At 47.9% G+C, this 27,015-nt stretch overlaps 1 protein-coding gene across 1 annotated transcript; it reads left to right on the top strand.

Moving 5' to 3' along the window:
* The first annotated feature begins 3,184 nt into the window (after nt 1–3,184).
* On the top strand, nt 3,185–3,865 carry LOC139254912 (uncharacterized). The gene has a single exon (XM_070873851.1). It carries the CDS (start codon nt 3,185–3,187, stop codon nt 3,863–3,865), a length of 681 nt encoding a protein of 226 aa, XP_070729952.1.
* Nucleotides 3,866–27,015: the final 23,150 nt, after the last annotated feature.

The raw sequence follows: 27,015 nt of genomic DNA, 5'->3' as shown, positions 1-27,015 counted from the left end.
TTTATCAAGGTGATGATGTTGGAACTTGGGGGAAAATGTCATTTTTCACGCTCAGCATGAGCATAAAGCATAGGTTAAAGGCAGAATAAAAGCCCCTCTACACTGCCAACTTCAAAACAGCATGCCTTACTGCATGAATGTAACATTTCTTTTTCCCACAACAACAATCTTAGAACCTGTGAACCAACTAATGAAATGCCAGTCTATGAAAAACTGTGGAGTTTTGTGCTGTTGGCCTGTACCATCCAGTTCCATCTTGCTTGTGCTTTCTAAAAAAAAAAGCTCAGTTTACATTCCCAGAGGACAAATCTACATTTCACGTTGCATAAACATTTTTATCCAACAACCACGCCCAACAGAAAAGGTCCAAGCACGTGAGGACATCAGGCCCAGTTGTGGGATAAATATTGTATGCATCATCCATCATCATCATAGGCAGTCCCTCGGAATCAAGGAAAACTTGTTTCCACTCTTAAAATGAGTCCTTAGGTGGCTGAACAGTCAAATACAAGGACCACAGTCCCTGTCACCGATGGGACAGATAGTTGTTGAGGGAAAGGGTGGGTGGAATAGATTTGCCGCACGCTCTTTCCGCTGCCTGCGCTTGATTTCTGCATGCTCTCGGCGATGAGACGCGAGGTGCTCAGCGCCCTCCCGGATCCACTTCCTCCACTTAGGGCGATCTTTGGCCAGGGACTCCCAGTAATACCCTCCTGTATGGCTCAGAGACATGGACCATGTACAATAGACACCTCAAGTCGCTGGAGAAATACCACCAACGATGTCTCCGCAAGATCCTACAAATCCCCTGGGAGGACAGACGCACCAACATTAGCATCCTCGACCAGGCCAACATCCCCAGCATTGAAGCATTGACCACACTTGATCAGCTCCGCTGGGCAGACCACATAGTTCGCATGCCAGACACGATACTCCCAAACAAGCGCTCTACTCCTTCATGACAAATATTGTATGCAATGGGACCCTGACATGTTCTACATTTGTCCCAAGGTTTGCTGGGGATGTAATTAAGTTCAATGAATGGAAGGAACAGGAAGAACTTTTGAAATGTTCCAGTGATAGAATCATAGAAATTTACAGCACGGAAGGAGGCCATTTCAGCCTATCATGTCCGTGCCAGCTGACAAAGAGCTATCCAGCCTAATCCTACTTTCCAGCTCTTGGTCCGTAGCTTTGTAGGTTATGACACTTCAAGTGCACATCCAAGTACTTTTTAAATGTGGTGAGGGTTTCTGCCTCTACCACCCTTTCAGGCAGTGAGTTCCCAACCCCCACCAACTTCTGGATGGAAAAATGGCCCTCAAATCCTCTCTAAACCTCCAACAATTACTTTAAATCTATGCCCCCTGGTTGTTGACCCCTCTGCTAAAGGAAATAGGTCCTTCTTATCCACTCTGTCTAGGCCCCTCATAATTTCATACACTTTAATCAAGTCTTCCTTCAGCCTCCTCTGTTCCAAAGAAAACAAACTTAGTCTATCCAATCATAGCTAAAATTCTCCAGTCCAGGCAACATCCTCCTCTGTACCCTCTCTAATGCAATTACATCGTTCCTGTAATGTGGTGACCAGAACTGCATGCAGTACTCTAGCTGTGGCCTAACTAGTGTTTTATACAGTTCAGGCATAACCTCCATGCCTATGATGTGATCACTTCTGTGCATAGTGAAATGCCACTGTTATGAAATTGTAATGAACTTTGGTCATAGACAACTCGGGTTCTTTCGTCCTGCAAAATGCAGTTTCACAAATAATTGGAAGATTGTCATTCTTATCCATGAAGAGCATAGTTAGAGCAACTGATTTGTCACAGTGTGGGACAACAACAACTTGCATTTACATAGCGCTTTTAATGTAATAAAATGTTTCAAGGCGTTTCACAGGAGTATTATCAAACAAAATTTGACACCGAGCCACATAAGGAGATATTAAGGTAGATAGAGGTAGGTTTTAAGGAGCGCCTTAAAGGAGATCTGGTAATGTCTACACTTAGCAAGTGAGGCACATTTAGATTCCTAGAGTAAATAAATGGCAGAGGCAGCGGAAATGCCAGTTTCCGATTACGGCAACAAGCCACTTGCCGAAAACGTCACTTTTCTCCCTGGGTTTCCTTAACCTTAGCCATAACCTTACTTAATTTGTTTCAATTAGTTCTACATTTCGGCTACTGATAGAATCTTGTACCAATGCATATTTATAAATTGGTGTACAATCCCATTATGAGATCATTTACTGCCTATATAATAGCTTATTTAAGTAATGGGTCTGACATTAAATAATAAACATGAGGAGGGGGTTCTCAGTGGAAGCCGATACAGGAGGGATAATTAAAGAGAAAACCGTTCCAACACACAGCTACAAGCAACTACTTATAGACTAGCATCAGCACAGGTACGAGAAGAGGTGGCCCACATGTTTCTGCAGGTGGGGGAGGGTGCGATTGGGAAGAGGGGTGGTTAATGGTACACACTGTGAGGGTTCTACAAGGAATGAAAAAAAATATCTGAAATAAAAAGCTTTAAGCGCCCCCAATGCACAATAGAAAAAGAGTACAGCCATGGAGATGCATGGTTCCATTCCTGGCCTGGGTGGAGTTTCCTGACCTCAGCTAATGCTGCAACTGGGACCCTACAATCGACCTTAGTGCTCGGAGGCTAGAAAATCAGCCAGTATTCCTGTTCCTGATCATTATCTAGTGACTCATCCCCCCTGCCCATCTAATGAAAAATGCACATGAGGATGTCAGCTGAGAAGGAGATTATTACACTTGGCCGTGAAGCACTGCTGGCAAACACATGATGAATCATAACCAGGTCAAGGCATTGAAAGGCTGCCAAAGCTTGTGAAACTCCACCACAATAAAAGAAAATTTGAACAAAAATTGTTTTGAAAAGAATCTAAAGCTTCATGAATGTTTGAATGTTTGGGGTACGGTAGAATAGCGGTTATGTTACTGGACTAGTAATCCAGAGGCCTGGAGTAATAATCCGGAGACGTGAGTTCAAATCTCACCAGGGCAGCTAGAGAATTTAAATTCAGTTAATTTTTTAAAAATCTGAAATTTAAAAACATGGTACAGGTTGAGCGTCCGAAATCCGGAGTTCCAAAATTCGGAATATTCCGTAATCCGGACACCGGGCCGATCCGTGGCCCAGAAACCGGAAAATGTTCCGAAATCCAGACTCCTCCACCTTGGCAGCCCAACCTCACCGCGACTTCGCCCTGGCCCTCAGTGGCCCAACCTCGCCCTGGCCCAACCTTGTCCCAGCCCGACTTTGCCCTGGCCCTCGGCGGCCCAACCTCGCCCTGGCCCTCAGCGGCCCAACCTCGCCCCGGCCCGACCTCATCCCGGCCCTCGGCGGCCCGACCTCGCCCCGGCCCAACTTCGCCGCGACTTCGCCCGCCCCGACTTCAACGCGACTTCGTCCGCCCCGACTTCTCCCCAGCCCTCGGTGGCCCGACCTCACCCCGGCCCAACTTCGCCGCGACTTCGCCCGCCCCGACTTCAACGCGACTTCGTCCGCCCCGACTTCGCCCCAGCCCTCGGCGGCCCGACCTCGCCCCGGCCCAACTTCGCCGCGACTTCGCCCGCCCCGACTTCAACGCGACTTCGTCCGCCCCGACTTCGCCCCGGCCCTCGGCGGCCCGACCTCGCCCCCGCCCCAACTTCACCCGCCCCGACTTCAACGCGACTTCGTCCGCCCCGACTTCGCCCCAGCCCTCGGCGGCCCGACCTCGCCCCGGCCCAACTTCGCCCCGACTTCACCCGCCCCGACTTCACCCGCCCCGACTTCACCCGCCCTGACTTCGCCCGGCCCGACCTCGCCCCGGCTCTCGGCAGCCTGACCTCACCTCCCCCACCCCCCGATCCCACCTACCTCGGCCCAGGCAAAGATATTCCAAAATCCAGAAATTCCTGGAATCCGAAATGGCCTCGGTCCCGAGGTTTCTGGATTTCGGACGCTCAACCTGTATCAGAAATGGTGACCACGAAACTACCGGATTGTCATAAAAACACATCTGGTTCATTAATGTCCTTTAGGCAAGGAAATCTGCCGTCCTTACTCAGTCTGGCCTATATGTAACTTCAGACCCACAGCAATGTGGTTGACTGTTAACTGCCCTCTGAAATGGTCTAGCAAATCAAACCGCTACGACAAAGTCAGCACTATGGGAGTAACATCACCACATGGATTACAGCGGTTCAAGAAGGCGCTCACCACCTCCTTCTCAAGAGCATTTAGGGATTGGCAATAAATGCTGGCCTTGCCAATGATGCCCACATCCTGTAAACAAATAAATAAAAACAATCACAAATAAAAAATACTAAGAGGCCAATTTTCATTGATAGAAACAGGATTAGGTCATTCAGCCCCTCGAGCCTGTTCCGCCATTCAATTAGATCATGGCTGATCTGAACCTCAACTCCATTTACCCACCTTTAATCCATACCCCTTGACATCCTTATCCAACAAAAGTCTATCTCAATCTTGAACCTTTCAATTGACCCAGCATTCTCAGGCTTTTGATTTAGTTCTCGAGTTTTACTAACCTTTCCATGAAAAAATGCATTCTGATTTCACTTTTAAATGGCCGAGCTCACTTGTTCTGAAGCCCCCCACCAGAGGAAATAGTTTCTCTGTATCTACCATTGAATCCCTTTATCATTTTAAATACCTCATTTATGTCACCCTTCAACCATCTAAATTCAAGGGAATACAAACCAAGAGAGAAAAATTCGGTTGGGGTGTTAACTTTTTTAATTTTGGAAATTTAGCACCAGGTGCAAAGGAGTCTGAACTTTTTCTAAATTGGGCTTTAGCGCCCCAGGAAGGAAGGGGCAGTAAATCAAGTGCTAATAACCTAAGCGGGGCACTGCAGGGTACGATACCACCAGGGCGCTGCTGAATTTCAGGCGACTTGCATTCAGCAATCATCCTTCAATCCTTCACACTGGCTCATTCCAGCTCTTAAAGGGAAGGTTCTGCCAAGCTGCAGATGCTCATTTTCACCATTCCTGCAACAGAATGGGACCTGAGACCAACTGAAAGACCTCATGACTATGGCTGATCCCAATCCAGATCGAAGGGAGAGAGCTCATCACTTCAATGATGCCTGTGTCTGTGCACACTGCACAAACCACCACTTCCCCATCACTCACCCACCTAACATCTGCAACTACTCAAACTCACATTCTCATCTCACGCCTTGCCTACATTCACAGCTATTCAATGATGGCAGGCATATCTCCCAGATGCATAGCTGGACTCTGACTCAGACACATTCCTTTCTTTTGCAGGCCAAGATGGCACACTAGAGGGAATAGCAAAGGACAGGCGGGGGTGAACCTCAGCTCCAGCAGCTCTCAGACCTGGAGGAGCGAGTGCTGTGACTCGTTGGCAGCAGGTGGTGGGTGCCATGGCCATCAGCGATGTCAACCCGGCTGGGGGCAACAACGGTATCTTCATCCCCTCTCCTTCTCTCATCCCACTTCCCCCTAACACCAGAAGGAGCTATCACTTTCCAGCTCCTGATACAGTCTGCATTCGCTGCTCCATTCCTGTGCCCCTGCCCTCACTTTAACGCGAGTCTTGTGGCTTTATGCTTTCAGATAATCAGCCAGCAAATGACCAACCTGTCCCTGAGCCACCCCCATGAGAGTGAAATAGGAGAAAAGGAGGAGGACCCAAGCACAGCGTCACTGCATCTCTCACCCGCAGGCACCAGCAGAAAGCCGATTGAGTGCCTGCCTCCTCTGTCGCTGCTACTACTATTCCTGTTCCTCCTCCTGCTTATCCTCCTTCTCATCCTCCTCCTCCTACTCCTGCTCCTCCTCATCTTCGTCCTCCTCCTCCTGAGGTGGTGGGGCTATGCTTGGTGTCAAGGGCTGTGCCCTCATGATGGCCAAGTTGTGAGAATACAACAGATGATGACGAAAAGGGACATCTGCTCAGCTGAGTACTGGAGGACTCCTCCCGAGTGGTCAAGGCAACAAAACCGTTGCTTGAGCACTCCAATGGTCTGCTCAATGATGTTCCTGGTGACAGCATGGCTCTCATTAAATGAGTGTTGGGGTTGCAGAGGGGAGCCAGATGGAGAGCGGTTAGCCTTTGTCTCTGATCATAAGAACATAACAACTTAAGAATTAGGAGCAGGAGTAGATAATTCGGTCCCTCGAGCCTGCTCCACCATTCAATATAATGGCTGATCTTCTACTTCAACTCCACTTTTCTGCACTGTCCCCATATCCCTTGATTCCCTTAATATCCAAAAATCTATTTATCTATGTTTTGAATATACTCAAAGATTGAACCTCCAAAGCCCTCTGGGGTAGAGAATTCCAAAGATTCACAACCTCTGAGTGAAGAAATTTCTCCTCATCTCAGTGCTAAATGGCTGACCTCTTATTCTGAGACTGTGACCCTTGGTTCTAGACTCCCAAACCAGAGGAAACATCCTCCCTATATCTACCCTGTCAAGCCCTGAAAGAATGTTGTTTGTTTCAATGAGATCACCTCTCATTCTTCTAAACTCTAGAGAATATAGGCCTAGTCTACTCAATGTCTCCTCATAGGACAATCCCCCCAGCCCAGGAATCAGTCTGGTGAATCTTCGTTGCACTCCCGCTATGGCAAGTATATCCTTCCTTACGGAAGTGAGCCAAAATTGTACACAATACTCCAGGTGTGGTCTCACCAGGGCCCTATATAATTGCAATGAGATGTTGTTACTCTTATACTCAAATCCTCTTATAATAAAGGCCATTTGCTTTCTTAATTGCTTGCTGTAACTGCAAGTTAACTTTCAGTGATTTGTGTACAAGGACACCCAGGTCCCTCTGAACACCAACATTTGCCAATCTCTCACCATTTAAAAAAATACTCTGCTTTTCTATTTTTCCGACCAAAGTGGATAGAAACATAGAAACATAGACAATAGGTGCAGGAGTAGGCCATTCGGCCCTTCAAGCTTGCACCACCATCCAATAAGATCATGGCTGATCATTCACCTCAATACCCCTTTCCTGCTTTCTCTCCATACCCCTTGATCCCTTTAGCCGTAAGGGCCATATCTAACTCCGTCTTCAATATATCCAACGAACTGGCATCAACAACTCTCTGTGGTAGAGAATTCCACAGGTTAACAACTCTCTGAGTGAAGAAGTTTCTCCTCATCTCAGTCCTAATTGGCTTACCCCTTATCCTTAGACTGTGTCCCCTGGTACTGGACTTTCCCAACATTGGGAACATTCTTCCTGCATCTAACCTGTCCAGTCCCGTCAGAATTTTATACGTTTCTATGAGATCTCCACTCATCCTTCTAAACTCCAGTGAATACAGGCCCAGTTAATCCAGTCTCTCCTCATATGTCAGTCCTGCCATCCCGGGAATCAGTCTGGTGAACCTTCGCTGCACTCCCTCAATAGCAAGAACATCCTTCCTCAGATTAGGAGACCAAAACTGAACACAATATTCCAGGTGAGGCCTCACCAAGGCTCTGTACAACTGCAGTAAGACCTCCCTGCTCCTATACTCAAATCCCCTAGCTATGAAGGCCAACATGCCATTTGCCTTCTTCACCGCCTGCTATACTTGCATGCCAACTTTCAATGACTGATGTACCATGACACCCAGGTCTCATTGCACCTCCCCTTTTCCTAATCTGCTGCGATTCAGATAATATTCTGCCTTCGTGTTTTTGCTACCAAAGTGGATAACCACACATTTATCTACATTATACTGCATCTGCCATGCATTTGCCCACTCACCTAACCTGTCCAAGTCAGCCTGCAGCCTCTTAGCATCCTCCTCACAGCTCACACTGCCACCCAGCTTGGTGTCATCTGCAAACTTGAAGATATTACACTCAATTCCTTCATCTAAATCATTGATGTATATTGTAAATAGCTGGAGTCTCAGCACTGAGCCCTGCGGCACCCCACTAGTCACTGCCTGCCATTCTGAAAAGGACCCATTTATCCCGACTCTCTGCTTCCTATCTGCCAACCAGTTCTCTATCCACATCAGTACATTACCCCCAATACCACGTGCTTTAATTTTGCACACCAATCTCTTGTGTGGGACCTTGTCAAAAGCCTTTAAAAGTCCAAATACACCACATCCACTGGTTCTCCCTTGTCCACTCTACTAGTTACATCCTCAAAAAATTCTAGAAGATTTGTTAAGCATGATTTCCCTTTCATAAATCCATGCTGGCTTGGACCGATCCTGTCACAGCTTTCCAAATGTGTTGCTATTTCATCTTTAATAATTGATTCCAACATTTTCCCCACGACTGATGTCAGGCTGACCAGTCTATAATTCTCTGTTTTCTCTCTCCCTCCTTTCTTAAAAAGTGGTTTTACATTAGCTACCCTCCAGTCAATAGGAACTGATCCAGAGTCAATAGACTGTTGGAAAATGATCACCAATGCAACTGTTTCTAGGGCCACCTCCTTAAGTACTCTGGGATGCAGACTATCAGGCCCCGGGGATTTATCGGCCTTCAATCCCATCAATTTCCCTAACACAATTTCCCGACAAATAAGGATTTCCTTCAGTTCCTCCTTTTCACTAGACCCTCGGTCCCCTAGTATTTCCAGAACTTCACATTTGTCCACATTATATTCCATTTGCCATGTTCTTGCCCATTCACTTAGCCTGTCTATATCCCCTTGAAGCATCTTAGCATCCTCCTCACAACTTACATTTCCACCTAGCTTTGAGAGCAGCCAGCCGCGAGCTTGATGTGGTGGCTGAAAGAGAGCTGGCACACCTGTCTGGCATAGGATGAATGCATCGTGGCTGTTGCCAGGATAGCGGGCATTGACAGTGAGGATTTGGAATACCTCAGGATTGTTATGCAGTGCCCGCAAGGTGAGGTGGGTGCGGAAGTCCACTATGTTGTCAAAGCTACATACACACTGGTGCTGCTTCTCTCTAGTCATGGAGAAAGGAATGTATTCCCTCCGTCTTCTGTAGAGAGCATCTGTGACCTACTGGACGCAGCAATGGATGGCACACTGGGAGATGTTGGAGATGTCTCTGTAGTGTATGAATAAAGAGTCTGACTAGATACTGTGAGCACAAAGTAAAGTGTGACCTTAGTCTTTTATTGCAGGTCTCCAGAGTACCTCTCCAGCCTGTGAGGCCTCCTTAAGTACCTGTACTCCCAAGGGATTGTGGGATACCTTGGGACTCCAGGTGATGAGCCCACTGGTGGCTACACAAGGCATTTACAGGTTTACATATATAACAACACTCCCCCTCAAAGTCAACAGTGTAGCTATTTACAATGTTGTGAGTCGATCTGGGGCCTTTCTTTCCCTGGTTGATCGCTTCGGTGCAAATGCTGATTTTGGTGAATCGTTTGTTGGGCCCTCGCTGGGCTGCTGTGCAGTTAGCTTTGCTGGGCTGCCTGGTGTGGTGAGTCCTGCTGGGCTGCTGCGGGTGATGGGTTCTGTTTTGTGTCAGTTGCCACTGGTGTGTGTGTTGGGGGGTCAAAGAAGGTAGGGTCCAATGCGGGTTGCTCAGGATAGTCCATGAATCTGAGTTTGATTTGGTCCAAGTGTTTCCGGTAGATGAGTCCATTTGAAAGTTTGACCCAAAACATCCTACTTCCCTCTTTGGCCACAATAGTGCCGGGAAGCCACTTGGGACCTTGTCCATAGTTCAACACAAATACAGAATCATTGATTTCAATTTCGCATGACACATTTGCGCTATCATGGTATGCACTTTGTTGAAGCCATCTGCTCTCTACCTGCTCATGTAGATCAGGGTGGACTAACGAGAGCCTTGTCTTAAGTCCCCTTTTCATGAGCAGTTCAGCGGCTGGAATCCCAGTGAGCGAGTGGGGTCTCGTGCGGTAACTAAGCAGGACTTGGGATAGACGAGTCTGCAGTGAGCTTTCACTTACCCTCCTCAAGCTCTGCTTGATGGTTTGCACTGCTCTCTCTGCCTGACCATTGGACGCTGGTTTGAACGGGGCAGATGTAACATGTTTGAACTCGGCACTGGTGAAACATGACCCGTTGTCGCTCACAAGGACATGCGTGCCAAACATGGCCCACAGGCTTCCAGTGGTGGCAGCGGACATGCTTGCCAACATTATCTCACATTCAATCCATTTGGAGTACGCATCGACAACCACTAGGAACATTTTACCCAAAAACGGGCCTGCATAGTCGACATGGACACTGGACCACGGTTTGGAGGGCCAATACCATAAACTTAGTGGCGCCTCCCTGGGTGCATTGCTTAACTGCGAGCATGTATTAAATTTGTGCACGCAGGACACTAAGTCCGCATCGATACCGGGCCACCACACGTGGGATCTGGTTATCGCTTTCATCATGACAATGACTGGTGAGTATTGTGGAGATCACTGATGAAAGTATCCCTGTCCTTCTTGGGGACCACGACCCGATTATCCCATAGGAGGCAGTCTGCCTGTATAGACATTTCATCTTTGCGCCGCTGGTACGGCTTTATCTCTTCCTGCATTTCCAATGGGATACTGGACCAGCTCCCGTGAAGCACACAATTTTTAACTAAGTTCAGTAAGGGGTCCTGGCTCGTCCAGGTTCTAATCAGTCAGGCTGTGACGGATGATTGCTCACTCTCGAATGCTTCCATTACCATGACTAAATCAGTGGGCTGTGCCATTTCCACCCCTGTGGTGGGCAATGGCAGCCAACTGAGAGCATCGGCACAGTTTTCTGTGCCTGGCCTGTGGCGGATGGCGTAGTTGTATGCGAACAACATGAGTGCCCAGCTCTGGATGTGGGCCGATCCATTCGCATTTCTGCCCTTACTTTCGGAAAAGAGGGTATCAGTGGCTTATGGACAGTTTCCAATTCAAATTTGAGCCCCAACAGATATTGATGCATTTTCTTTACCCCATAAACTCACGCTAACGCTTCTTTTTGAATCATGCTGTAGGCTCTCTCAGCCTTAGACAGGCTTCTGGATGCATAAGCAACCGGTTGCAATTTCCCAGATTCGTTAGCTTGTTGCAATACACACCCGACACCGTATGACGACGCATCACATGCTAGTACCAAACACTTACATGAATCATACAACACAAGCAATTTGTTTGAGCATAACAATTTTCTCGCTTTTACAAAGGCATTTTCTTGGCTTTTACCCCATACCCATTCGTCTCCTTTACACAGTGAGGTGTGCAGTGGTTCTAGCAGTGTGCTGAGACCCAGTAAGACGTTACCAAAGTAGTTCAGGAGTCCTAGAAACGACCACAGCTCCGTCATGTTCTGTGGTCTCGGTGCGTGCTTGATTGCCTCCGTCTTCGAATCGGTGTGCCTGATGCCGTCCGCTGCGATCCTTCTCCCCAGGAACTCCACTTCAGGCGCCAGGAAAACATATTTTGAGCATTTTAACCTGAGCCCCACGCGGTTGAGTCGACTAAGAACCTCCTCCAGGTTCTGAAGATGCTCGACTGTGTCCTAACCTGTAACCAAGATGTCGTCCTGGAAGACCACTGTGCGCGGGATTGACTTCAGTAAACTTTCCATGTTTCTCTGGAATATCGCTGCGGCTGATCGAATCCCAAATGGGCATCTGTTGTAAATGAAGACACCTTTGTGCATGTTGATGCAGGTGAGGCTCTTCAATGATTCCTCCAGCTCCTGCAGCATGTAGGTCGAGGTAAAGTCCAGCTTCGTGAACGTCTTTCCTCTCGCCAGCGTCGCAAAAAGGTCGTCTGCCTTTGGTAGTGGGTATTGATCCTGCAGGGAGAAATGATTGATAGTTACTTTGTACTCAGCACAGATTCTGAGGGTGCCGTTTCCCTTGAGAACTGGAACAATCGGACTGGTCCACTCGTTGAATTCGATCGGCGAAATTATGCCCTCTCGTTGCAGCTGTCCAGCTCAAGCTCCACCCTCTCTCTCATCATGTACGGTACTGCTCTCGCCTTGTGATGGATGGGTCGCGCCCCCGGAATTAAGTGAATCTGCAATTTTGCTCCTTGGAACTTCCCGATGCCTGGTTCGAACAGCGAGGGGAACTTGTTTAAGACCTGGGCACATGAAGTGTCGTCAACGGACGAGAGCGCTCGGACGTCGTCCCAGTTCCAGCGTATCTTTCCCAGCCAGCTCCTGCCGAGTAGCATGGGACCATCGCCCGGTACCACCCAGAGTGGTAGCTTGTGCACCTTTTCAGTAGCACTGCCAATTACGGGAATCAGTTCCTTTGTGTAAGTTCGCAGTTTCGTGTGAATGGGAATCAGGACTGGCCTTGAGGCCTTGCTGTACCACAATTTATCGAAAATCTTTTTGCTCATTATGGACTGGCTCACGCCCGTGTCCAGCTCCATTGACACCGGGAGTCCATTTAATTCAACCTTCAGCATTATCGGGTGACACTTTGTGGTATACCTCTGCCTCCTCGGTCTGAGGCTCTGGTTCGTTGTGATCCGCCGTGGATCTGTCCTCCTCTGCAACATGGTGATTTGTTGGATTAGCAGGGTTTGCAGCTCACCTGCACATACCTCGGAGGTGTCCCATTGTTCCACAGCCATTGCAAACGTACCCTTTGAAGCGGCATGAATGGAAGCGATGATCACCCCCGCAGTACCAACAAGGTGTTAATGGCCTTGCATTCATCACCCATGATGGTGGACTCTGAGACATCTGCGGACATGCAGCTGTAAGCATGTGGGGCCTGCCCTGTATGTTGCGATTTGAATACAACATCACTTTGTTCACAGTAATTGTAGCAGCACTCGTGTGCTGAGAGATTTGCTTGGTATTGTCACTGGTGGCAATGAACGCCTGGGCTATCGCTATGGCTTTACTCAAGGTTGGCTTTACAGTCAAAAGTTTGCGAAGTATCACTTCATGGCCAATGCCAAGTACAAAGAAGTCCCTGAGCATGTGCTCCAAATGTCCTTCAAATTCGCAATGACCTGCAAGGCGTCTTAGCTCGGTGACATAGCTCGCCACTTCCTGGCCTTCAGACATTTAGTCGGTGTAGAACCGGTACCTCGCCATCAGAACGCTTTCCTTCAGGTTCAGATGCTCCCAGACCAGTATGCACAAATCATTGTACGATTTCTCTGTGGGTTTCGCTGGAGCAAGTAGATTTTTCATGAGGCCATACGTTGGTGCCCCGTAAACGGTGAGGAGAATCGCCCTTCGTTTGGCTGCATTCGCTTCTCCTTCCAGCTCATTGGCCACGAAGTATTGGTCAAGTCGCTCCACAAAATTTTCCCAATCATCTCCCTCCAAAAATTTCTCCAGGATGCCCACAGTTCTCTGCATCGTTGGATTCGTTATCTGTCTCTCATCGTCGATTGTGGGATCCCTTGGGACTCCAGGGGATGAGCCCTCTGGTGGCTACACAAGGTATTTACAGGTTTACATATATAACAGTCTCCTGTTGCACATTTGAAGGATCCACTGGCGTAGAAATTGAGCTTGTTGGTGACTTTGATTGCCACTGAGAGAGCCATCCTCACCCTGGTCTCAGGCTCAAGGTCTGGTTGCAGGAAGTGGCAGAGCTCTGTGACCACATCCTTGCTGAAGTATACTGCTGAACACACAGTTCCTCAGTGAAATTGATGTAGGAGAACTGCTGCCGGAATACCCTGGGAGAGTAAGGCCTACTGTTGTGAGCGCTGTTGGCCCTCCTCCCTCAGGCCAGCATTTATTGCCCATCTCTAATTGCTCTTGAGAAGGTGGTAGTAAGTCGTCTTCGTCAGTCGACTGCTGCAGTCCTTGTGACGAAGGTACTCCCACAGTGCTGTTAGAGAGGGAGTTCCAGGATTTTCACCCAGCCACGATGAAGGAACGGCGATATATTTCCAAGTCTGGATGATGTGTAACTTGGAGGGGATCTTGCAAGTGATGGTGCTCCCATGCGCCTGCTGCCCTTGTATGTCTGGGTGGTAAAGGTCACGGGTTTGGGAGTTGCTGCCGAAGATGCCTTGGTAAGTTGCTGCAGTATTTTATAGATGGTACACACTGCAGCCACAGTGCTCCAGTGGTGGAGGAAGTGAATGTTTAAGGTGGTGGATTGGGTGCCAATCAAGAAGGCTGCTGTGTCCTAATGGTGTTAAGTTTCTTGAGTGTTGTTGGAGCTGCACTCTTCCAGGCAAGTGGAGATTATTCCACCACACTCCTGATTTGTGCCTTGTAGATGGTGGAAAGGCTTTGGGAGTCAAGATGTGAGACACTCGCTGCTGAAAACCCAGCCTCTGATCCGCTCATGTTGCCACAGTATTTATGTGGCTGGTCCAGTTAAGTTCTTGGTCAATGGTGACACCCAGGATGTTGATAGGGGGGATTTGGCGATGGTAATGCTGTTAAATATCAACAGGAGGTGGTTAGACACTCACTTGTTGGAGATGGCCATTGCCTGGCACTTGTGTGGTGTGAATATTACTTGCCACATACCAGCCCAGGCCTGAATGTCATCCAGGTCTTGTTGCCTGCAGGAATGGACTGCTTCATTTTCTGAGGAGTTGCGAATGGAATTAAACACTGAACAATGTATGTAATCTGTCCTCATAATGTAATCCTTTAAGCCCTGGTATATGTTTGGTGAACCTGTACTGAACCCCTTCCGAGGCCAATATATCTTTCCTGAGATTTGGTGCCCAAAGCTCCAGATGGAGCCTGACCAAGGCTCTGTACAACTGAAGCATCACTTCATCACTTTGAAATCCACCCCCTTTGAGATAAAGACCAACATTCCATTAGCCTATTCGTCTGTAAATTGCATTGCATTTCAACGGGAGATGCACGGTAATGTTTAGCTAGTATAATACGGGGAAGGTTGACTCTCAGGATCGGGAATTTTTCTTACCTTGTTTGACACTCAAGAGTGTGGAGTTTCAACAGGGGGGACTGAAGGGTGCAACATTCACGAGAACCCCCCCCCCCCCCATGTTTGGGCTCATTCAAAAGGAAATTTAATTTGGGACTATATACCGGAAAGTTTGAAATCCTAAAGTGCTTATGGAAGAAACTATGAACTTTAATTGAATTTTGGACTTTTACAAGACAAATTCAAGTCTGTGGGTGGGCCTAAGGAACTAAAGAAGCCCACTTGATTATTGGAACTGTCTGGGTGTGGGGACTAAGTTAAATTGTATGGAGGAATGGACATTCAAAAACCCTTCTCCACAAGAGACATTTACATTACAACAATAACTCAGAGATGGCCAGCCATCAAACCAAACTGAGAAAAGCCATCTCTAACATAAATAAGAACAAAAGGGCTCACTACAGCCTGTATGTGAATAACCAAGCACAAAAGGACATTGCAATTACCAAGCTAATATTTCCATCAGGAAACAGTTTTAGAAATGTAACCCACTCTAGACATATTAACATTTAACGAGCCCGCCAAAATATTACAAAGAAAAGTCAAGCCCGCCAAATTTAAACAAAGAATCCTGGACTGATTTGGCGCGAAGATTAGAACAACTCCATCCGTATAACTGGCCCCCTGTTTTAACAGAGGTTAGGTTGCTACTACCTCAGGAGATACTGTATGCCATATTGTTCGTGCTGTACTACGACTATGCCATCAAGAAGGGAGAGAGACCAACACGACAGTTGAAAACTAACTTCTCCAGCCTCGATGTCCTGAAGTCCTGAAGGAAGGAAGAACATCACCATTGCAGCAGAAACCGGCCACAACCAACGTGGTACCAACAAAAAACCACCGCGATCGACCAAACTCGAAACAAAACTCCAATGGAAGGAAACCGAAGAATCGAAAGTTTCCACTCTACAATCTAAGGCCTGACTACCAACAGGTGAAAACATTACCTAAAGAGACTTTGAACCTATTTCTAATGAAGGAAACCAGGTACTTACCCCATTGATCCAAAATGCGCCTTACCGCATCAGCGGACTTAACCCAACTGAAGATTGCGCAGTAAGAAGTCTTCTCCGATGTTCGGGGTATGGCAAGCAGCACCTACAGAATTCAACTAACCCCGAAATCGTGAACTACCGCTAACTGACCAGAAAGGATTGGTGAGCATAGTCCCTGCCTGCCCTGGAGTCTAACCTAGCTAGGATTAGGTATTGGGAGGTGGGAGGTGTAATTATTACTGTAACCCCCTTTGAATGTGTAGTATATTGTTCTTTATTGGAGTGATTATAAGTTTTGACATTGTATTTTCTTGTCTGTAATAAAGTCAAAGTTCTTTTGCATCAAACAAGTTGTCCTTTGCACTTCATCACACCCCCAAATAAATCCAGAGTCGAGAACCCAAGGCAGTGGGTGCGATTCGAACTGCTCAAGTAGGTCAGAGGCAAACCTGGCCCCCGGGACCACCCCTTACAGTCCCCCAGTACTTCCGAAAGGTTATTTGTGTCTTTCTTCGTGAAGACAGAACCAAAGTATTTGTTCAACTGGTCTGACATTTCTTTGTTCCCCATTATAAATTCACCTGATTCTGACTGCAAGGGATTTACATTTGTCTTCACTAATCTTTTTCTCTTCACATATCTATAGAAGCTTTTGCAATCAGTTTTTATGTTCCCAGCAAGCTTCCTCTCATACTCTTCCCCCTCCTAATTAAACCCTTTGTCCTCCTCTGCTGAATTCTAAATTTCTCCGCAGTCCTCAGGTTTGCTGCTTTTTCTGGCCAATTTATATGCCTCTTCCTTGGATTTAATACTATCCTTAATTTCCCTTGTTAGCCACGGTTGAGCAACTTTCCCCATTTTATTTTTACTCCAGACAGGGATGTACAGTTGTTGAAGTTCATCCATGTGATCTTTAAATGTTTGCCATTGCCTATCCACCGTCAACCCTTTAAGTATAACTCGCCAGTCTATTCTAGCCAATTCACGTCTCATACCATCGAAGTTATCTTTCCTTAAGTTCAGGACCCTAGTCTCTGAATTAACTGTGTCACTCTCCATCTTAATAAAGAATTCTACCATATTATGGTCACTCTTCCCCAAGGTGCCTCGCACAACAAGATTGCTAAATAGTCCTTTCTTATTACACATAACCGGCCTAGGTTGGCCAGCCCTCTAGTTGGTTCCTCAACATATTGGTTCAGAAAACCATTCCTAATACACTGCGGGAAATCTTCATCAACATTATTGCTACCAGTTTGGTTAGCCCAATCTATATGTAGATTAAAGTCACCCATGATAACTGTTGTACCTTTATTGCACGCATCCCTAATTTCTTGTTTGATGCTATCCCCAACCTCACTAATACTGTTTGGTGGTCTGTACACAACTCCCACTAGCGTTTTCTGCCCTTTGGTATTCTACAGCTCCACCCATACAGATTCCACATCATCCAAGCTAATGTCCTTCCTTACTATTGCGTTAATGTCCTCTTTAACCAGCAATGCTACCCCACCTCCTTTTCCTTTCTGTCTATCCTTCCTGAATGTTGAATACCCCTGGATGTTGAGTTCCCAGCCTTGGTCTCCCTGGAGCCATGTCTCCGTGATGCCAATTATATCATATTCATTAATTGCTGCCTGTGCAGTTAATTCGTCCACCTTATTACGAATACTCCTTGCGTTGATGCACAGAGTCTTCAGGCTTGTCTTTTTAACATACTTTGCCCTTTTAGAATTTTGCTGCAATGTGGCCCTTTTTGATTTTTGCCTTGGGTTTCTCTGCCCTCCACTTTTACTTTTCTTCTTTCTATCTTTTGCTTCTGCCCCCATTCTACTTCCCTCTGTCTCCCTGCATAGGTTCCCATGCCCCTCCCCAACAGCACTAGCAAACACTCCCCCCAGGACATTGGTTCCGGTCTTGCCCAGGTGTAGACCGTCCGGTTTGCACTGGTACCACCTCCCCCAGAACTGGTTCCAATGTCCCAGGAATTTGAATCCCTCCCTTCTGCACCACTCCTCAAGCCATGTATTCATCTGAGCTATGCTGCGATTCCCACTCTGCTTAGCTCATGGAACTGGTAGCAATCCTGAGATTACTACCTTTGAGGTCCTACTTTTTAATTTAGCTCCTCGCTCCCTAAATTCAGCTTGTAGGACCTCATCCCGTTTTTTACCTATATCGTTGGTACCTATATGCACCACAACAACTGGCTGTTCATCCTCCCCCTTCAAAATATCCTACAACCATTCCGAGACATCCTTGACCCTTGCACCAGGGAGGCAACATACCATCCTGGAGTCTCGATTGCAGCCGCAGAAACGTCTATCTATTCCCCTTACAGTAGAATCCCCTACCACTACAGCTCTCCCACTCTTTTTCCTGCCCTCCTGTGCAGCAGAGCCACCCACAGTGCCATGGACTTGGCTGCTGCTGCCCTGCCCTCATGCGACATCCCCTCCAACAGTACCCAAAGAGGTTTATCTGTTTTGGAGGGGGTTGACTGCAGGGGACCTCTGCACTACCTTCCTTCCACTGCTCTTCCTGTTGATCATCCATTCCCTATTTGTCTGTGTAACCTTTACCTGCGGTGTGATCAACTCACTAAACGTGCTATTCACGGCATCCTCAGCATCGCACATGCTCAAGAGTGAATCCACCCACAGCTCCAGTGCCACAATGCGGTCTGTCAGGATCTGCAGCAGGATACACTTCCCGCACATGTAGTCATCAGGGACACTGGAAGCGTCCTTGAGTTCCCATATAGCGCAGAAAGAGCATGTCACATGTCCGAGCTCTCTTGCCATGACTTAACCCTTAGATTAACTTGATTTGGCAACAACAATGATAAAGGTTACCTACTGATAGGGACAAGAAAAATAAAAACTACTCACTAATCACCAGCCAATCACTTACCCCCTTGGCTGTGACGTCACCTTTCGATTTCTTTCTACTTCTTTATTTACCTTCTGCCCCTGCTGCAGCTGCACCGGCTGGCCTCCGACAATACTCGGACCTTTATAGGCCACTCGCCTCCCGAACTCTCGCTCCTGTGGCTGCCTCCGATGACACTCGGGCCATTATAGGTCGCTCGCCTCCCGAACTCTCGCTCCCGTGGCTGCCTCCGACAATACTCGGACCTTTATAGGCCGCTCGCCTCCCGAACACTGCTATGCCCGCGATGCTGAATTCATCACTGTGCGCAGCACCCCGGAACAAAAATTGTCTCTAGTCTCCTGGTTTTGCGCCTGGCGCTGACAACGACAGTTTCAGCAGTCGGGATTCAGTTGGATTTTGGCTGGAGGAGCGCTATTTAAAAGCACCAGCATCTGGTTTACTTTTAGTCGGCCAATAATGTTTCCTTCTTAGTTTCACATAGGCAGACAGATGGTTTGAGCAATTTGCAGTTGAAGAAGTGTTCTGCATCAAGATTCGTGACTTTCATGAAGGCTTTGCTGGTACTGGACCTCACCCTCCAGCGTCACCATCAGAAGCAACTGAAACACAGAGAAAGACTATGAGCCTCAGACCAGGGTGAGGACAGCTCTCTCAGTGGCAGTCAACATCACCATCACACACAATTTCTTTGCCAGTGGGTCCTTCTAGTGTGCAACAGGAGATATCGCCAACATCTCCCAGTTTGCCATCCATTGCTGCATCCGCGAGGTCATAGATGCTCTCTGCAGGAGGAGGGACTACATTTCCTTCCCCATCATCAGACAAAAGCTGCACGAGCATGTGGCCTTACCAGAATAGTGGGCTTCCCCATGGTGCAGGGCGCCATTGACTGTGCCCACGTCACTTTGCGGGCACTGCATAACAATTTTGAGGTATTCCATAACCGTAAAGGCCATCACAATGTGTAGTTGGTGTGCACATGCTAAATCCTCACCGTCAATGCCCGCTATCCTGGCAGCAGCCAAGATGCATTCATCCAGCGCCAGACCGGTTCTCTTCCAATCACCACATCAAGCTCGAAGCTGGCTGTTCAGAGACAGTTTCCATCTGGCGCAGGACCCCCATCCACAAACCCTACACTCATGCCCAGCACTCATATAAGGAGAGCCATGCTGCCACCAGGAACATCATTGAGCAGATCATCGGAGTGCTCAAGCAACGGTTCTGCTGCCTTGACCACTCGGGAGGAGTCCTCTAGTACTCGGCTGAGTGGGTGTCCTTTTTTGTCATCATCTGCTTCATGCTGCACAACTTGGCCATCGTGAGGGTGCAGCCATTGCCACCAGGCATAGTTCCACCACCTCAGGAAGAGGAGGAGGAGGAGGATGAGAGGGGGATGTGGAGGAGCAGGAGGAGGAGGAGGATGAGGAGGAGGAATAGGAGCAGCGATGAAGGAGGCAGGCACTCAATCGGCCTTCTGCAAGGGCAGTCCATGACCGCTTCATCAGACTTCAGTTCCAATGAATCCCAGTCCACTTCCCAGTTGCTCAGCACATCTCCATCATTACATCAATTTCTCATTCCTTACCAGAGCCCCAAAACTGAAATAAGAGGCAGCACCAAATATGCAACATTCCAATTTACCCAAAACATTAAACACATATATAAACAACAATTAAATTTACTACTTACCCTAGTGCAAAACCTCTTAACACTTCCTTTACCTAATCTATTGCTGCTACATAGTGTTTCCCCAGTGGCTGCTGCAGGGCTGATGGAAGGCTACTGAGTGTCAGGGCCAGAGACTACAGATGGCCTTGCAGGACGCCTCGACCAGCTCTGGGCCTGGATGGCCCGGCTGTAGACTGCACCACTTCAGGCTGGACAGCGGCAGTATGGGCTAGCTGGATGACAGGCAGTGACAAGTGCAGTGGCGGAGTAGCTGTGGTGGGATCAGGAATGCAATCATTCTGAGAGAGGACAGCAGGTTCCTGTTCCACTGACCCACTGCCATTCCCCCAGGCAGCACCTCAGCATCCCTACCAATCTGCTGGAGCACAGATTGGTGGCTTGCTATGACACCATTGCCGAGAGGCCATTTCACCTATCATTTCCAAGTGCATGGCCGTCATCCTTTTTGTGAAGGCCTCCCCATCGAGGACCTCATCTGAGTTGTGTGCAGCAGAACTTGCGCGCGAACTCTCCCTCCGAGGAGCTGGTTCCCAAGCTATTCTTTCTCCCTGGCCTTGCTGCAGCCCACTCCTCCCCGGTGCATCACCCAGTACAAATCCCTTTGCGAAGGTTGCTTCTAACAATCGCGTAGTGTCAGTGTCTGAGGTGGTGCCTGTGGGCGAGAGATGCAGTGAAGCGGTGCTTTGCTCCTCCTCTTCTTCTCCTTTGTCTCTCTCACTGGTGGGCTCAGGAACAGGTTGGTCATCTGGTTGATGATTATCTGAAAGCATAAAGGCACAAGACTTGCGTTAAGGTGAGGGCAGTCGGGGGGGGGAAGAACTGGAGTAAGAAATGCAAACAGTATCAGGAGCTGGAAAGTGATAAAGACTTCTGGTGTGAAGGGGAAGTGGAGTGAGAGAAGGAGAGGATGAAGATAGCGTTGTTGCCCCAGCAAGGTCGACGTCGCCGATGGCCATGGCGCCCACCACCTGCTGCCCAATGAGCCACAGCACTCACTCCTCCAGGTCTGAGAGCTCCTTCAGTTGAGATTCACCTCCGCCTGTCCTCTGCTGCACCCTCCTATTGTGTACCATCTTGGCCTGCAAAAGAAAGGAATGTGTGTGAGTCAGAGTCCAGCTATGAGTCTGGGAGATATGCCTTCCATTGTTGAATAGTTTTGAATGTAGGTCAGGCGTGAGATGAGGATGTGAGTTTGCGTAGTTGGAGAAGTTCGGTGGGTGAGTGGTGGGGGAAGTGGTGGTTTGTGCAGTGTGCACAGAATGAGGTTCAAATGCTGGGATATAGGACCTGTTGCAGCATGTACTCACCGTGACCATCCGACTGAGGTCGTTGAATTTTTTACAACACTGTGTCAGGCTGCATTCACGACACTACTGGCCGGGACCTCCTAGGCCACTTCCCTCCACATTGCCCTGAAGATCTGGGGCAAAGGCTTCCTTCCACTGGCCGGGAACAGCGCTTCCCCCTTTTGCTCCACTGCCGCCACCAATGCGACATCAGTGAACCGACAAGTTCTTCTTTGGATTTGGATTGGGTGCAGCCATAGCCATGAGGTGTTTCACACTCTCAGGTCGACTTCAGTTCCAGGAATGATGAAAACGAGCAGCTGCACATTGATACAACCTCCCCTTTAAGAGCTGGAATGAGCCAGTGTGAAGGAGTGAAGGATGATTGCTGAATGCAAGTCACCTGAAATTCGGTAGCTGGCAATGAAGTTATTAGCGCTTGATTTACCTCCCCCCCTTCCTTCCTGGGGTGCTAAAGACCAATTTCGAAGAACTTCACAATACTTTGCGCCTGGCGCTACATTTTCAAACTTTTAAAAGTAGCGCTCGCAAATGAACTTCTCCCCCTAAAGGTTTAAATGTTTCCATTTTTAAGTTCTCATTTAGATTATCACTTCTAACAAATAATGTTTAGCTTCTGTAGTCACCACTTACTCCTTTTTGTCCTAAGGATTGTAGTTAGAGCAGCTCGCTGCCCATCCCACTCCAACTCTCCCCAACCTCTACACCCTTCAGCTGTTCCTCGTGTAGGAATCATCAATGCGAAGACATTGCGAATTATTAAAAAAATAATGATTTTATAAAAGAAGTAGGTAGGCCAGCTCAGCAGATGGCTGTTGGGACATGCTGATGACACAGGAGAAATTCCAGCCACATCAGATAAGAACTAAACAGAAAGCTAAGGTCATTACGAGGTAAGAACATAAAAACAGGCCTTCAAGTAGGCATAACTAAACTGATAAAGAAGGTTGCAAGGAGCCGTAAAATAAACAACTGTCTATGGAAGGAAAAGGCATTTAGAACACAAATAAGGAAGAAGATGACCTCATGAGGATAGTAGGAGCTGTCATAGGTACTCACACTCCTATAATTAAACAATGGAATAGGTAAAAATGATTGACGCGAGTATCCATCAGCCCATCGAAATAAGAAAATAAGAACATAAAAAATAGGAGCAGGAGTAGGCCATACGGCCCCTCGAGCCTGCTCCACCATTTAATGCGATCATGGTTGATCCGATCATGGACACTGGTCCACTTCTCTGCCCGCTCCCCATAACCCCTTGTTCCCTTATCTGTTAAGAAACTGTCTATCTCTGTCTTAAATTTATTCAATGTCCTGGCTTCCACAGCTCTCTCAGGCAACGAATTCCACAGATTTACAACCCTCTGAGAGAAGAAATTCCTCCTTATCTCAGTTTTAAATGGGCGGCCCCTTATTCTAAGATTATGCCCTCTAGTTCTAGTCTCCCCTATCAGTGGAAACATCCTCTCTGCATCCACCTTGTCAAGCACCCTCATAATCTTATACGTTTCGATAAGATCACCTCTCATTCTTCTGAATTCCAATGAGTAGAGCCCCAACCTACTCAACTTTTCCTCATAAGTCAATCCCCTCATCTCCGGAATCAACCTAGTGAACCTTCTCTGAACTGTCTCCAAAGCAAGTATATCCTTTCGTAAATATGGAAACCAAAACTGTATGAAGTATTCCAGGTGTGGCCTCACCAATAGCCTGTATACTATAGCAAGACTTCTCTGCTTTTATACTCCATCCCCTTTGCAATAAAGGCCAAGATTCCATTGGCCTTGCTGATCACTTGCTGTACCTGCATACTAACTTTTTGTGTTTCATGCAATCTTTCTCCATTTAAATAATAACTTGCTCTTTGATTTTTGCTGCCAAAGTGTATGACCTCACACTTTGCAACATTATACTCCATCTGCCAAATTCTTGTCCGCTCACTTAGCCTGTCTATGCCCTTTTGCAGATTTTTTGTGACCTCCTCACACATTGCTTTTCCTCCCATTTTTGTATCATCAGCAAACTTGGCTACATTACACTCGGTCCTTTCTTCCAAGTCATTAATATATATTGTAAATATTTGATCCCTGCGGCACTCCACTAGTTATTGATTGCCAACCAGAGAATGAACCATTTATCCCGACTCTCTGTTTTCTGTTAGTTAGCCAATCCTCTATCCATGCTAATATATTACCCCCAACCAGCTGAAATTTTATCTTGTGCAGCAACCTTTTATGTGGCACCTTGTCAATGCCCTCTGGAAGTCCAAATACACCACATCCACTGGTTCCCCTTCATCCACCCTGTTCATTACCTCCTCAAAGAATTCCAGCAAATTTGTCAAACATGACTTCCCTTTCATAAATCTTTGCTGACTCTGCCTGACTGAATTATGCTTTTCCAAATGTCCTGCTACTGCTTCTTTAATAATGGCCTCCAACATTTTCCCAACCACCGATGTTAGGCTAACTGGTCTATAGTTTCCTGCTTTTTATATGCCTCCTTTTTTAAATAGGGATGTTACATTTGCAGTTTTCCAATCCAGGAAATTTTGGTAAATTACAACCAATGCATCCACTATCCCTGCCGCTATGTAAACGGGCAACCGAAAGAGAGAAACAGGCAGATAGGGGAAGAGTTTCCCTGGGGTGGATACATGCTAGCTTCAGCTTAACACCTTGGTCAAGCTCAATCTCTGAGATAGATCCATGCTGGTTTCGGTCTAACACATCCGGCAGTTCGGGAAATGACCAGACAGAAGAGACTGCTGCTGCAGGCTGCAGGGATCCAATCCGAGATCACCATTCTGCCTCAACGTCCGTCCGTCCGTTCCGGGCCCATAGATTGTTCTCATCTGTCACGAGTTTTATGTTTTTATGTTTACTATATCTATCTTAATCACATGTTGTATCTGATTATGCTTATAACTGCCGCTCCTTAATAAAATGCCTTATAATTTGTAAGACTCATTGGTTAATCTGTATGTGACCTGTTGTTATGATCAGAATAAATCCACAGGACTATATCGCAAGCTCAAACTGTTGTGACCTTGGTCTCTTTATTTCTGACTCTAGAGTGAGGAAGCAGCATGGTGAGTCATCTTTTATACCTGCTTGCCCCAGGGTGCACAGGTGACCCTTAGGTGTGTCCCCTGGTGGTAAGTCTTACATTTGGTTAAGGTCTACATACATACATAACATCACTCCCCCCCCAAAGTCTTATTGTGCAAGTTATTTGCAATTTGAGGCGATCTGGCGCCCCGCACCCCTGGGTCGATCACCTGGGTTGAAGTCTTGACATGGTGGGTTCGTCCTTGTGGTTGATGGCAAAGTTGATTGTGTTGGTGGGTCGTTGGGGGCCAGGTCCTTACAGTGTGGTTCCTGGTTATCTATCATTTGCAGTTTGGTCTCGTCCCACTGCTTTACTCGTTAGCCTGGTACATGGTTTCACAATCAAACACTCCGTTTTCATAACATACACCCCTTGGCCAATGCGGTGCTAGCGGCCCGACTGGGGCCCTGAACATGGTCTACATCACTTATTCTGATGTCGCGTGGAGGGGCCGTGCACTTATGGTACATTCTCTGCTGATGACATACGGAAGGCTCAGTTCTGAGTGATTCAGTCTGGTGATTGCATAACATCCAGGATAGCCGGGTCTGTGGGGAGTCTACTGTGGCACACGTGGTGCTAGGTTTAGTGATTTGGGCACTGATCCTGAGGTCTGGCAAGCCCAGGATGGCCGCAATGGCCTTGAGACTTTCGGTAGTGGTGGGAGGCATCATGGTCCCCGTGGATATTGGGCCGTAGTATAGGGGCCCCGGACTACCGACTGCGTGTAGCTGCCCTGCCTTGCTTTGCAACATTGGGATGGGTCTATCGTCTTTTTGGCGGATAGATTGCCACATCCCGTCTAACAGTTCACATTTGGCAGACGGTAACATAGGATCCTGGCTGGTCCAGGTCCTAAGCTGGGGAGCCGTTAAGGTTGACCCCTCACTTTCTAGCACTTCCATGACCGCACGTGGGTCTGCAGGCTGCGCCATTTCCATCCCGGAGGTGGACAACGGTGGCCAACTGAGAGCATGGGTGCTGCTCTCTGTGCCTGGCCCGTGGCGGATCATGTTACAGTGCACAGACAGTGTTGGACATTCTCGAAACAATGCATCGATAATGGTGCCTTTGCTCTCCCAAGCTTATGGGATGAGCAGCTTGTCTGACTCAAGCACATATTGGGACACTCTTTGGTACGTCTCTTTAGTCCCATGAACACAGGCTGCTGCTTTGTTTAACTTATTAGATACATGTTAAATCGTTTGGGGTTCGCCCGCTACTTTGGCTTGCTGTACAACACACCCGACCCCGTGTGATAACACATCACTTGTTACAAGTATTTTGTTAGATACATATACGACTGGTTGGTGTTCGCCCGCTACTTTGGCTTGTTGTAAGGGACCCCCAACCCCATACAATGGTACATCATTGGCCACAAAAGACCACTCACACTGATTACATGGTGCATACAATTTATTTGAGCGTACTGGGTTCCTGGCCTTCACCGCGGCTACCCCTTTACCTTTGCCCCGAACCCAGGCGTCTTCCTTGCTGGGCGACAAATTCCTCCATTCCGTTGCGGCGACCTTCCGTGGTCTGGACGCTCTCTCATCCCGTGGTCTGGACGCTCTCTCGTCCCGTGGCCTGGACACACTCTGGTCCCATGGTCTGGACGCATCTTCATCCCGTGGTCGGGACGCCTTCTCGCCCTGTGGTCCCGCGGTCTGGACGCACCTTCGTCCCGTGGTCTGGACGCCCTCTCGTCCATGTCCGTGATGCCGACTGCCGTGATCTTCCTCACCAGGTATTTTGCCTTTGGCGTCGGAGAAGATGCATTCGGATCATTTCGGCTGGAGTCCCACTCCACATGGTCAACCTGGAGCCTCTTCCATCGTCGCGAAGGGGTTGTCGACTTTGGGTGGTGGGTACCGCGCCTGTACCACTGCTCGATTGAACTTTACCTCCTCGTGATCGTAATGAGCGGCCTGTGCCTCGGGGATCTATAAATGGATCTGCACTTTGATGCCTGGTTCAGCTGGAAGAGGGGGTTTGCTCGGCCTTTGGGAAAGGGAGGCATCATTCGCCGGAGAGAGTGCGCAGAGGTCTTTCCAGTTCCATCGAATCTTCCCCATCCACCTCCTGCCAAGCAGCGTTGGCCCATCACCTGAAACAATCCACAATGGTAAATCATGCAC

Source organism: Pristiophorus japonicus, chromosome 3 (genome assembly GCF_044704955.1).
Source record: "Pristiophorus japonicus isolate sPriJap1 chromosome 3, sPriJap1.hap1, whole genome shotgun sequence".
NCBI lineage: Eukaryota > Metazoa > Chordata > Chondrichthyes > Pristiophoridae > Pristiophorus > Pristiophorus japonicus.
The sequence above is the reverse complement of the archived record's forward strand: the minus strand, read 5'-3'. Positions and strand labels throughout refer to the sequence as shown.

Coding starts and splice junctions, on each gene's coding strand:
- LOC139254912 (XM_070873851.1), top strand. CDS start 3,185: ATGTTCCGAAATCCAGACTCCTCCACCTTGGCAGCCCAACCTCACCGC.